The sequence below is a fragment of the Ammospiza caudacuta genome, chromosome 5 (assembly GCF_027887145.1).
Source record: "Ammospiza caudacuta isolate bAmmCau1 chromosome 5, bAmmCau1.pri, whole genome shotgun sequence".
Classification (NCBI taxonomy): Eukaryota; Metazoa; Chordata; class Aves; order Passeriformes; family Passerellidae; genus Ammospiza; species Ammospiza caudacuta.
The window spans coordinates 65,693,197-65,707,688 of record NC_080597.1 but is presented as its reverse complement, the minus strand read 5'-3'; the positions used below and the strand labels follow the sequence as shown (position 1 = coordinate 65,707,688).

General features: G+C 35.2%; 2 protein-coding genes across 2 annotated transcripts in view; one reads left to right on the top strand and one right to left on the bottom strand.

Annotated features, from left to right (window-relative positions):
- The window catches only part of CCDC146 (coiled-coil domain containing 146), a 58,506-nt gene that overhangs the window by 39,020 nt on the left and 4,994 nt on the right, over positions 1-14,492 (bottom strand). The window lies entirely within an intron of this gene.
- Positions 6,516-13,047, top strand: FGL2 (fibrinogen like 2). The gene is made up of 2 exons (XM_058805044.1): positions 6,516-7,254; positions 9,962-13,047. The coding sequence occupies exons 1-2, from the start codon at positions 6,516-6,518 to the stop codon at positions 10,666-10,668; spliced, it is 1,446 nt and encodes a 481-aa protein (XP_058661027.1). The 3' UTR covers positions 10,669-13,047.

Genomic DNA, 14,492 nt, shown 5'->3' with positions numbered 1-14,492 from the left:
ATTATATTCAATTTTTTCTGACAGTCAGCTCAAAACAATGCAGCAAGGAACTCATCTGAAATTCCAAAACAAGTTTTCTCTAACTCTAGGCACATTTCCCATTTCAAATTTCAAGGCTCTTAAAGTTCTTTTGGGACTTTCCAGAAATGAATAAAATTCAGCCAAATATTAAACATAAATAGATGCTGGAATCTGAATATTGGTCTAACTTTTCAGAGTTTTTTGATAAAAAAGCACACAAAATAAGCACAGAAGATAAACAAAGTCACCACCAAGAAATTACCACAACATCAATTACCTACAATCATTATTAAAGTGAAGCACTTGAGGCTTCTTAGGAAATACTTAATTTCAGCAGTGCCTAGGATCTCTGCATTTTGGAGAAATGATGTAGCTAACACGTGTTTCTAATTATGTTTGCAGTTACTGCAAAACAACTAAAATGTATTCTAAGCTCAAATGGAATAATAATACTTTCCCTTCCTTCATGCTAAGTTGTAGGTTTTGTAACTGTAACAAGACATTTTGACTACACTTAGTGTAATTTTAACACAGAATTTCCAACATTTTATACTCATTTTCTATTTCAAATATCTGAAATGTTTCATCAAACAACTCTTTTGCCTCCTAATAGAAGACTAGAGAAAAATATCAAGGCATTGATATATTTTATAGTTTGTATACACTTAGGATTTCAGTATAGTATTAGCCCCTTGGCATATGGCTCTTCTGGCCAGTCTGTTCTGTCAGGTTTGGAATTTCCCTTCTGTGCTGTTTATTTGAAGAGCTTTTCTTACCTCTTTCATATAATATTTAAAGGTTAAACATTAAGCAAAGAGAAAGGGTAAGTTCTCCTCTATAAACAGAGAGCTCTGCCTCGTCTGTCAAAGCCCTCATGAAGCCACAGAGTCTGGGCACAGCACACAGCTCAGGTGTGCCCTATTTGGGGCAGAAGGCAATGCCACCTTCTCAGGGGTTGCTTCAACATGGTAGCAGGGCAACAGGTACAAGGCACACTGAACCCATGCTACAACTCCTGCATGTCTGTCCATATTGCTGGACTCCATTCTCCACAGAATCACAGGGCTAGGGATATCTGCAGGTGTTTGGCTCGCCTGTGCCTGGTATATCCAAATTATCCCAGGAAAATCTTGGACCCATGACAACACACTAAGGGAACTGAAGATTCCTCCTCAAGTTCAGCCCACTGCTCAGAGCAAGTTCAAAACTTCTCACTAATTCTGAAGATCATGTCCTGGCTACTTCAAGATGAAGCATCCAAAAATGAAGGAAAAGCAATTAAAAGGTTGTGGTTGGAACCTCTCTGACAATCTTTAAAAAAAGCCAAACACAAAACAAGGAAATATAATCTTTATACTTTTCATTCAATCATTGTGTATTTTTCAATTAATCTCAAATATTCATACACATATGGAAGATCAACACTTACAAAATTATAATTTCTCTACCCAACAACATTTCAGGCTTCAGCACATTTTTTCAAAGTATTTTAAAACAAGAAGATAAAAGTCATTAATTTAAGATGGTAAACAGTTTGCAATAAATTGTAGTTATTGGTATGCAATTCTGCATTCCATTTTGGAGATTGGGAAACATTGAAAGCACACACAGAAATAGCCATACTGCAGATATTTAGAGAATGACATGCCTTGCTTAAGTCAGTATTCTAGAGAAAGGTTACGATGACAGAAAGTAAAGAAAAATGCACCGACAATTTTAAATAGATACTGTAAATGAAATTTAAAAAAGATGTGGTCACTCTCACCTGGAACGACATACATTTATTACAGGAAGTAGACTTCAGAATAAGTATGGGAAGCTCATTTAGAAAAAGGCTGTTTAGTAGCTTTTCAAGTAGAAAAATATTTGTCACTGAGTTTCCTAAACACTTAGCTTAGGTGACAAAAACAACACTTGAAGCTATGAGGTTACTGGCTGCACAAATGTAGTCAGGTGGGAGTAATGGCATACACACAAATCATAAATACACTTATGTACAGTAGATACATTGTACTTGCCTTACACTGAACTTCTACAAATTTACTTTTTTAATTACAGATGGATGAACCAGGCATCCTTTAATGAAAAATAAACTGCTGAAGAGCCTCCTAAAACTAACAAATAATGACTAGGAAAAATAATATCCCAAATTCTTTCCCAAGGCGTAGTTTATAACCGTAGTGTTGTTGCCCAGTTCATGGGAAGAAGCAATCCCTACATGGAAAATATAAATATCAGGCACAATCAAGATGGCACAGTGGGTGAGACTATGCTGCTGGCCAACTGAGGCTTGCATGGCTCAGAAAAGAGGGCATAGGAGACTGATAAGACAGGCATTTCAGGAAAGGACACAGCTTTCCTGCTGTCATCAAATTTCGTTTGGCTACAAAGCAGGATAGTAAGTAACCAGCACAGTCTTATACTTGGTGTTTTTATTGGAGCAGGTTTGCAGGAATCAGAAAGGAATTTTTCTGAAAACACAAAGAAGGGAGAAGCTTTTGTATTTGGTATATCATCACTCTGAAAGTGCATTTGGGTTTATTCTCTCTGTATATTGAACTAACTACAGGATCTTCCATGGCTACAGATAAAGGAAATAGCAGTAAACTAGAGATTTTGAGCAGGCAGATCAGATGACACGAGAGAGAGTTAATAAGAACATAATTTTGTGGACCTCCTTCTTTACAAATTTGGTCCTCACCTTAACAGAAGGAGTGATTTTTCTTTGACCATATGAATTTTATGATGTGCATTATATTTACAGTTCTGATATGAATATCATATCCACTGCTTACAAGATCTGTCAGTGGTGCCTTTCTGCCTGCTGCACAATTTATAAATAAAGCAATGAACAATTTAAGCAGGTAGGAAGTCATGCAGCCACTAGTTCTATGTAATCTGTATCTGAACAAGAATATTTATAATACCAAATGGAATAGCACTGCTTTCCCTTTTCTGTTCTGATGTGTTCTCACAGACACTTGAGGAAGATGAATAGGTAGCCCCACAATCCAGTGCACAGCATAAGGACTGCTTGCATGAAGAGTTACTACTGAGTTAAAACAGAAAACAATTTAGCTAATCAGAAAGAATTCTAAATCAGAATTTGTTTCTAGTAAGGAATTTTGGTATACATTCCACATTGTAGAAAAACCTGAAAATTAATCTAATTACTGGGCATTCTCTTTCTCAGTCAAAACGTATCACAGAATCACTGAAGTGTACAAAAACATCAGAAATATTACTGCAGCAGTTCAATCTCAACACATTCCATCTCTGCCACAAAAATGGTTTGTATGAATGAGTCCCAATGTACTTCAGGTTTGTACATAACAATCATTTGAAGTCCTTAGACAAACCTGGATATTTTGCAGCAATTCTTCTGCAGGAGATGTTGACTCCCAGAACAAAGCCAGAAATCAAACAGATGCCAAGCTGTTGTGTTTTAAATTGCCATAGTCACTAGTTAAATTAACATCTGCCTACAGTCATAACTTTGTTGTTTTCTGCTTGACCTACATTCCATTATCTGCCAGAAAAAGAAAAAAAACCTTATTCTAAAAATTCATGGGAAATGGTTCATGCTGGTTTTGATAAACTTTGGATAAACAATCTCAGACTAGTCTAATAAAATGAAATATATCACTTCTTTAACCTTGCAGTCACTGGGAAGTTCTGTGAACAGAATTAAAAACTTCAGCAGAATTTCAGAGTATCTTGAGCTGTCAGTTATTTTTATCTTTAGGAAGATGTCTGTATGATAAAGATATCTCTTCAGTCCACAGGAAAAAAAATAGATTCCTAAAAAGTAGACTAAAAGAGATTAAAAGCTAAAAGCAAATTAGCTTTAAGTAAAAAGCAAAGACCTTCGCAGAAAAGACTCAGTTACAGTCATCAGCTGTTATTCAGTTAGATCCTTTCATAGTTGAACAAGATTGACTTTTGGGGGTTGTGATTGCTTAACTAATTTAAAGTCTTTTGTATTATACAGAACATTCTAGATCTAGAAAGACTCCATCTGGTAAGAAACTTTGTTTATAAACAAACAGCAGGTCTTAGTTTAAAATTGGTCCAATATTTCTGCCATAAGTTAAACTGCATCAGCATCTTACAGCTTAAGATTACTCAGTGTCCTCCTTCTTTGCTGAAAAACTCAGATTTGAAACTTTGCTTCATTTATTCCAAGAAGGATAGGAGATATGAAACATGAAAAAGGCTGTGTCATACTATTTTGGGTTCCTGAAGAAAGAAAACAGATGTGACAAATTGTTGGGAATGGATAGGAAGAAAGGCCAGAACTCAATTACAAGGGTGCTCCAGGTAGGAGAAGGATAAGACTGGAGGAGAAATGGATCTTCTGGACTCCAGGCAGACTGGTGACAGCTTAGGAGCAGAACATCAGACCAAGAATAAAATCAGGAGCAACAGAGCAACTCAAGATTACTGAATTCATCCAAAGGAGGAAGTAAATATCCCAAAAGGAAGATATATATGGGACTAAGGAATAGATGTCTCAGGACAGAGATGTCTGAAAAGCGGAGATTCTTCACCTTACTGTCTGAACTTTATTTTTACATTCAGTATGGGCAAAAAATTCTGCCCTTCTAGATGTTACAAAGTTCTACAAAGATAGTTTAGGCTTTCAATGTAGCACAGCAATCACAAATTACAACAATATTTGTTATACATTTAAATATTTCAAGGAAAATCGTGGAATGCGGTCTATCAAGGATAATTTATTCATTTTGCAAATACGGAACAGTTTTTCCAGTTCAAAGTCACAAAGCAGATAGCAGAGACAATTGTAAACTGAACAAACAAGAGTGTGGGGGGGAATGTGGCTTCCCAAATAACAAGGATTTAAGAATTCTATTCTATTTCCAAAGCCCCTCCAAAGAGGCTGGGATAGCTTTTCTCCATTTGACAGTAGCAGCCATACACAAGAACAAGGCTTCAGAAATACCTGATTTTAGACTGATACATGAAAAATTAGCATCAAACAAAAAAAAAAGAAAAATTTTTAAAAATTGCAAATTAAAATAATACATTTTATGTTTTACAAACATTTCAGTTTTGGTAAAACCAAAGTGATGTCAGTATCTTACACCTGGATGGCAGGGAGTGGCTTTTACCTCATTGCTGGGGAACTATTACAATCTGACAGGGGGAGATAGAGTTTTGTCACATAACTGAAAGCATCATGGCAGGTTCTGGGATGCTCATTTAGAATACAAGGAAGATCCATTCAAAACCCATCTCATAGGACAGTGCCTCGACTTTTGTGCTATGCAGGAATCTGAAGGAATTTTTGCAGGGGTTAAACAAGTAGGGTTTTTTGACCAAGCCTCCTTCCTGTACTATCAATATAAGCATGTGGTGTGAATAGTAGCTAGTAACATTACAGAGATCAGGAACTTGGGGATTATAAGTGTGACTAATATCTGCTTAATGTTTAATCTGTGTTATGACTAATTTCAAATAGGGTTTAGGGAAAGAAAAGGTTCAGGTTGGACTAATTAAACAAGAACTGGTGTAAATACCCTTTAATTATGCAAGTTATTTGACCCTTGACTGAGCTGTGAATGCATAAAGACATACCCATGTAGCCTTGTTTTGAGGTACAAGGAAAATTACACAGATCATTAAAATTGTACAGGTATCACATGAGAATGGCAAAGGTGGCTGTAGAATGCAAATGGCAATTGTCACCTGGATAAGTATTTCACTTGGAATCAGTCATGTAAAGTATATGATTAACTCTGAAAGTTGATATGAGGCACAATAAAAAGAAGAGCAATACCTCAAACAGAAGAGAGTTCCTCCCTAGGTCTCTGCCTCACTGTAGATTTAGAATTTGGGACATTAATCAGAACATCAGGATTTTCTTTGGGTTTCCTGTACAATTAGTCTAACAAGTAGGATCTGATGCATAAAAGGGGAAACTATCTTAAGTTCACTTCCCTTCATTTAAAAAGGCTCAATAAGAAGTACCCCAAATCAGATAATAGTGAATTTTAACTGTGATGTGCCATAGAGATTATGAATATTCCAGATAACTATTTTAAGGTGGGCTAGGTGAAATAGTAAGAAGAAAGTGCTGTTCATCCTCATGAAATTGTGACTCTGTACTGAAAAATGTTTGGAACCAAAACTATACCTGTGTTTCAACATGTTTGGGGTTTTAAATAATTTGTATGACTATATCTATTAAGTTTAAAAAAATAGGGAGAAGGGGACTGACTGTCAGTAAAGCTATTGCTGTGATAAACCTCAAACTGGGAAAAAGGCTGGGTTTCACTTTCTCTACCTGCTTTTTTTTTCCGAAAAAAGAAAATACTTATACAATAAGGAATTAAATTAAACTGCATAATTTACCAGCACACATGCATTTCATCATCTGGCTTACATACATTAGCTCTGAGTCAGAAATACTCACTGAAATGTGCTACTCTTGCAAGCACTACCTAACTTTGCTCTGCTATTAATCACTCGTGATGCAAGCACTCCCACCCATTTCTGAGAACAGTGTAGGCTGTCTGATAACTTGCAGGCTTCAAGCTGCCCTTATAAAGTTGTTCCACTTGTGCATACTTCCTCATTCTGCTAGCTTGTCAGTGAAGATGAAGCTCCTCATTTACATAGTCTTGCTGAAGTCAACTCTCCTTGCTTTGACAAATGTTTTTGCAATTATTTTAGAAGAAGAAGAGAATGCTAAAGAAGCCAAACTTACTGAAACTTGTCCCATAAAGCTCAAAGCTAATCCGAAATGTGATGAAGGAGAGGATTGTCCTTATCAGATAAATTTGCCTCCGATGACCATCCAGATACCCAAAGAATTCAAACTGCTTGAGAAGACTCTCAAAGAAGTACAGACCCTTAAAGAATCAGTAAACAAGCTGCAAAAATGCTGCCAAGATTGCAAGCTGCAAGCAGATGACAACCAGGAAAGAGACAGAAGTAATGAATTCCTGCTACCCAACACTGCAGAAAACAGCGAAAGCCAAGATAACAGAGTACAGGAACTGCAAAGCAAAGTTAACAGAATGGCAACAAGCTTAAAAAATGCAAAGAGCCAGATTCAGACACTGCAGGGTCGTTTAGAGAAGCTGAGCCTCATAAACATGAACAATGTGGAACATTATGTTGACAGCAAAGTTGCAAATTTGACATTTGCTGTGAATAACCTGGATAACAAGTGTTCTTCTAAGTGCCCAGCAATGCAAGCAAAACCTGGTATGTAATCTGTTAATTCTTACTGCTGTATAAGCTTTCAGTGTTTCACATTTCACTAGTGTTAGGTAAACAACTTAAAATATATTTTACCCAAATAGCTGTGTTATTAACTTCACAAGTATCTGCTCTTTAAGTGTGTATTTATACTCCTGTAAAACATTTCAGCAGCCACTAGAGGGTTACTGAGAGCTGCAGGTGTTCAGTCCCTCCTAGAGTTGGACTTCATTTAGGGATTGGAAACATGAAATTTTAAAGGACAAATTTGTTTTCAATTTAATAAATAAACATGAAAAATTAACCTTATTTTACACCATATTACCCTTCATTAGAGACATGAAGCATCAGTGACCAACACATTTTCTCCTTGTATGCAAAGGGTTAAATTTTCTCTAGGTGTGCCTTAGAAAACTGCCTTTTATTTTTTCTCACTACAAAACTGCAGATACTCTGAAAAGGGGTGCCAGGTATCAAGTGTATCTAGCAAAATGCATCATTATTAATGGATAATAATTTTCTTTTCATCACAGCAAACACCTGAAAGGCTCCGCTAAAAAGAGCTTACTAACAGCACTTCTCGACTGGGTAACATATGTACCATCATTTTAACACTAAACTCTGTGCATTAATTTAATATATAAGGAGCATAAAAGAGAAAACAGGTGTTAGCACTGAAAAAATCCACTTTTTTCTTTTGCCATTTAATTATCCTAACAAAGGAATAGAACCAATGCTCTCTTTCTAATGTTTGATGTTATTAAGTCAAGATTGAGGGGTTTTCCTAAAGTCATAAAGTTTTTATATTACATTTAGGAATCCTTGAAAACAAGAAATGCTCCACAGATTGTCAGTGTATTCTACTACTTAGATATCAAACATAAGAAGATAAAGCTCTTGAGAGACAAAACAGAGAAAGAGGAGGCTGCATTACAATCTTTAAGTCTCTTGCTTAGCATCCAAGCTTAAAAAAAATTATATCTACACATATTGGAAATGGACAGATGTGTATGTACAGCTGAAATTCCTGAAAGTGTTCTTCTTTGAAAAGAGGAAATAAGTAGTAATAATAAAGGTAATGCTCTTACTATATTAGTAATCAGATAAAAATCGCTACAAATAAATTATGTTCAGATACCAAACATTCACAAAAATAATGAGTAATTTTTGTTACATTAATAATGAATAATAAATCACATTCAAATACAGTACTCAGATAAAATAACAGACTAAATTAGTTTTTGATATTCCTCACATTTACTAATTGCTGGATAGTGTTCAGGGCACATGATTATGTAGATATTCCTTATATTTTTCAACAAGACACTAAAAACATTTGCAGCAGCAACATATTCATTATGAAAGCTGGCAAGGAAAACAGCTACAACTTTTTCCTATTCAGGAGCCATTCCTGCATCCACTGAAAGTAATAGTAAAACTTTATTTAAATAGGAGTTGAATTGCATTATAGAAGTATTTTATCTAAAATGTATATTCTCTGTTAATAACTGCTATGAAATTTAGTCTACCAAAGATTTTCCACGAAGTTCAGTGTGATAAATGAGAATTTATTGTGGATTTAGATTAGGCTTTAAAGCCTTTGACTCCTATACTTTGTGGTTTCATAAATGTCCAGTTTTCTGGAAAACAAGAGGTCCTGAGTCTTGCTCCCTGCTGCAGCCTGAGATGACTTCTCCCTTTCAAGAAGTAACTTGTTCAAATCTTCTAGGAAAAAATTACAACAGAATCTGAACATGAAAACACCCATACATTCAAATCTGCAATAGGAATGAACACTATGGTTTTGACTCTTAACTGAGAACTTCTGAGAGCTCTCCATATCTCTTAAGAACACGGAATCCTAATACCATGCTGTTGAACAGAATTAAATTAATGGATGACATTGTGGATCAAAAATGGATTTTCACTCTGGGGAAAAAACCTGGGGTATTTTTCCTCTGAATAAAACACATCACCCATTGGTGGGGAAAAGGAACCGTTAGCAGTGAATACCAACATTGTTCTTTTCTGTAAAGCCAGCAATGCCACATACACAGGAAAGCACCATCACCTTCATCTTTCTAGGACTCACACAATTACAACAGATGTAACAATTTTATTACTTTTTTCCTGCTTCCTAAATTACAGTCAACATTAGCACACAAAGCATTCCTGATGACGTTATGTTCTCTATCAAATGATGTTTACTTAACAATAGCCAGGTTAACATCATTCCCACATGGACAAAGCTCTTTCTCTGACATACTGCCAGATGGAGCTGTAGATTTGAGGCAGATTGTGAAGCTATACATTTAAATACAAAAGGCAGCAAGTGTGTAAAGACAAAGCATTAGAAATATGGATGGAAGAAATCGGGTTGAATTTACATGAGATAAAAGGATAGAGTAGAGAAAGGGACAAAAGGAAAGCAAATAATCAAAACACCCTTATATTAGGCATTTTGCTTAAAAAAAGTAGTTTAGTTGGGTTTTTTTAGTCAACTATCTGATGCAGAGATCCTAGATGACATCTGTTATACAGTAAATCTGATGGAAAAGATATTTTTCCCTAGAACTGAAATTGTTGCAACACTATTTGTGATGCAAAAGCCTCTCCAATGCAAGTTCTGTACGCCATATCAGTCTGGGTAAAAATTTTTTATATTTTAAAATTGAAATTATGTTCATTCTAACACTACTTGTTCTTTCACCAGTTATACAAATAATGCAGAGAGACTGTGCTGACCATTACACAGCAGGGAGAAGGAGTAATGGAATCTACAGGATTAGCCCTGATCCCAGAAACGGGAGTTTTGAAGTTTACTGTGACATGCAAACACAGGGAGGCGGCTGGACAGTGCTGCAGCGGCGTCAGGATGGCAGCACTAACTTCAACAGAACCTGGAATGACTACAAACATGGCTTTGGAAACCTCAGCAGGGAGTTCTGGCTAGGCAATGACAAAATTCACCTCCTGACGAGGAGCCAGGAAATGCAACTGAGGATTGATCTGGAAGATTTCAATGGGATCAGAGAATATGCCAAATACGAGCACTTCTATGTGGCCAACGAGTACCTCAAGTACCGCCTGAGCGTGCACGGCTACAGCGGCACCGCCGGAGACGCCCTCCACTACAGCAGGCACTACAACCACGACCAAAAGTTCTTCACAACCCCGGACAGGGACAATGACAGGTATCCCTCAGGAAACTGTGGTGCCTACTACAGCTCTGGCTGGTGGTTTGATGCCTGCTTGTCAGCCAATCTCAACGGCAAGTACTACCACAAGAAGTACAAAGGCGTTCGCAATGGCATTTTCTGGGGCACGTGGCATGGTATTTCTGATGATACTCCCACTGGATATAGGCAACCCTTTAAATCAGTAAAGATCATGATCAGACCCAAAAGTTTTGTGCAGTAATTCTACACATTCCTCTTAACTAGTTTCCATTGGATTGCACTCAAAATCATACTTACTCAGTATTATACTCAGAAATCAAGTATTCAGTTATGTTTGGCAAAAGATTGTTCTAGACAAAACAACATACTTCCACATAATCTTTTTAGAGATGGTTTGACCCATATAATGCATTAAAAACCAGCATTAAAATATCTGATAGTTATTGCTAAAACTTAACACCAGTTAGGTCTTGGTTTTATGCAAATATTCTAAACATTGCTTTTGGTGCTTTTACTGACTGTGATATACCACATTTTATGATTTAAAACTTTTATATTGTCTTCCACAAGTTGTCTGAATGATTACCTACATTTTAACCTGAAAATAATTCAGAGATGTAACTAATATAAATTTGTCAACCCTTTGTAAAAAACCTAGTTTCTGTAAAACAGTCTTTTTCCATCATCTATCCTTCATAACTTCAAAGGTATACCACAGCAACATCAATATAAATTAGGAAAAGTACTAAAAATTATTATTTTTAAAGAACTAGAAAACAGAGGGCCACATAGCTTGCCCAAAGTCACAAAAAAATGCTTTGAAGAAAACAAAAAAACGAAGATGATTCCTCAAATTTCATCCCTTTATCAAAGGTTTATCAAAGTTGGTAGAAGAATTGAATAAAAGCAGAGGAAATAATTATAAAATCATAGAATCATTTAGTTTGGAAAAGACCTTTAAGATCAAGTCCAACTGTTAACACAGAACTGCCAAGCCCACACTAAGCCATGTCCCTAGGTGTCACATCTACACCTGGACAGAGTATGCACTGAACAACAACATTCTTGCTTGTTTTGGTTCCTCCATTCAAGCTCAAGGTCGTATTTGTCATTTGTGGGAGAAAGGAGCCATTATGTGGCTTATTGCACATTTATGCAGGCAGGTAGACAGGAGGAAGGAAGACACATCAATAAGAATCCATATTCTTTGCATTAATGCCTCTAAATACAAAGAGTTTCCAGTGCCATTTTGCTTTCTCCTGAATCCTTTGGGTAAGTCAAATGTTACAAGATGCTCTTGTAGAGACTCAAGCTCTCATTCAAATAATTCTCAATCTACATATCATTAGATTCTAATGAAACTAAGAATTATAAATATTTTGTAACATAAGAAAAGACTGTTCTCCCCTTTTTTAGACTACACATTTTGTAACCACAGAAACATAAAAACATACTGTCAGTTCTAAGCAAAAAAGAGAATATAAGATCAAAGATTTTTTTTTCTAAAATATAAAAAATAAAAACATGAAATTGTCAAATAGTGCAGGAATTTCAATTTAGAGATACTGCTATTAAATATTACATTGTAGATAGTGAGCACAAGTTTGACTGCACATATTTAGACCATGTCTCTATAAAGATAGTGACCAACAGTGAGTGGAGGTGCCACTTATCTTAGCAAGAGGCTATTCTACTATCTTGCTTACACCAATCCTGAGATGCAGAAAAACTACACTAAAACTCTATACCTTTAGCAGCTAAGTGTGGTCATTGTTGGCATAGCTTTTTAGATTAAAAGAGACATGAAAAAAAAGAATAGAAGCATACATCTGACATAATACTTTATAAATATTATATCTACCTTTTTTTTAAGATTACAACAAAATTATTATGGCTATAAGTAATGAAAATGAAGAACACTGGCAATAGCTAAATTGTAAAATATTAATATATATTTTAAAGAAGTAAATACTTTGAAGGATAGTTCAAATGTAATTTGGTTTATTATATTTCAATTTTAAAGAGCAATGAAAAGTTTTAACTGCAAGATGTATCATCTTTGCTTGAGAATATGTTTTGAAGCTATAGAATATTTATTTTGGGATAAAAAATAGTTGTCTAAACAAAAAAAAAGCAACTGAAGAAGTGTTGGTTAGAAGAGTAAATATCTAATTGCATATGATTACATTTAATCATTTCACATGAAATGCACAATTTGTTCCTATTCATTATATGATGACTAGCTAAGTGCGACTTATGGTATCTACAATATTCCACTTGAAAATGTATTTTTAATACTAAGTTGTAAGAAGAGAAACTGTCCTTTTTAAATCTTGTTTAAAGGAAACTTTGTAAAACACAAATGTTAACAGAATAAGCAAATGTGACTAAAATCACCTGCCAAAGCTCTCTCTCATGTCTTTAAAAACAAAAAGAAAAAAAAAAAAAGAAAAAGAAAGTGTAATGCTGTTACAGAAATCTGATTGTGACCTGTCTGGAACTGTTGTAGCTGAATCTCTGTCAATATGCGCTAGTTTTGCAAAGTGTAACTCCATCTCCTTATTGCAAACATTATTTGTTTTTGCTCGGTGTAATAAAATAAGAATGTCCTACTGTTAAAGCTGTACTACTGTCATGGATGTACATAAGGACTATTAAAAATTTCTCATAAATAATTTTATTGATATTCTGTAAAAATTGAAGCAGTAAGAAAACACCAATAACCAATACAGATGACCATGTGACATGCCAAGAGAGTACTTGCTAGTAATGACAGTTCCTTAGAGATCTGTTTTATGACCCTTCAGCTACCAGACAATACCAAGGGCTGAAATCTCAGATATTTTTTGTAACTATTCATAATTTGGAAAAGGAAAAAGTAATTGCCCAATGAAGAGTTTACACCACCTCTATCTTTAACATGAAACAGGAGAAGCAAACCAAGGTTTTGACCTTTCAGATCACATACAAGAGTCATCAAAGCATGTGAACACAAATACAAATACATACCCCAAATTAAATAATGCAGTTTTTTATACAACGTAAAAGCCCTTGATCTCTGCCTAAGGCTTATTAATTCAAAACATGCCTTTTAATCTATGGAAAACATCTATATAACAGTGATTAGCATATGAAGACTGAAGACACTTGTGGTTTTAATCCTGATAATATTTAAATAGCAAATTTTAGTGGAAAAAATTACTAACAGCGGGTTTGCTAGCTAAATTCCTATGGCTTGTTTCCAAAATATAAAGGCACAAGCCCATCCGTTCAGCGTGATCAGCCAAGCAGACTGTAATGTCTTGGCTTCCTACACATTGCTTAAACAAAACCAAACCAAACCTTAAAAAAAAACCCCAAATAAACCAGAGAAGAAATTCAAAGAAGGTTTGAAAGCACTGGTGCTTTTTCCTTCCCTTTTAAATGCAAATACCTGTTTCCTTAACTGTGTTTATTGGGAAAGACTGCAGTCAAACTTGGAGTGAGTTGAGAACAATATGTAGCTTGACAAATTGGTGGGGAAAAATAATTGCTTTTAAGTGTTTATTTGGAAAAGAACTTAAGAAGGTGGCCAATCCCTATCCAGACCCCTGTTGAAAAATTAAATCAAAATCAAACAAAAGTGCCAAATTTACCTAGCTTCTATGATTTACATGCCATGGAAAAATCAAAACAGGTAGAATGCAACTTGAATTTTCACAGAGGGAAAAAAAAAAAAGAAGACAACATAATTAAATACTGGCCCAAAAAGAAAGGGGATTTGAATATATTAAAATATTTTTAGATTTTTTTGTGTTCTTTTTCTTTCAGGAAAAAAAGGTAAAAATGGTACACATAGGCCTGAAGACATTGACATAAGTTTTAAAGAAAAATGACCGAGCAATACCATCTATAGGCCCTGCTAGATGCAAACATTTCCTATACTAAATTGATCTCCTTTGTTCACTGCTTTAAACTTTTATGGAGTTATAGTTCTTCTGCCAGAAGTTAATTTGGCTGTCACACTCAATAGTAACCAGAAACAGAGAACAAAATTTTAAGATGGTATGTCAAGTCCAACCTTCA

Coding starts and splice junctions, on each gene's coding strand:
- FGL2 (XM_058805044.1), top strand. CDS start 6,516: ATGCAAGCACTCCCACCCATTTCTGAGAACAGTGTAGGCTGTCTGATA. Junction 7,255..9,961: donor AGCAATGCAAGCAAAACCTG/GTATGTAATCTG, acceptor TTCTTTCACCAG/TTATACAAATAATGCAGAGA.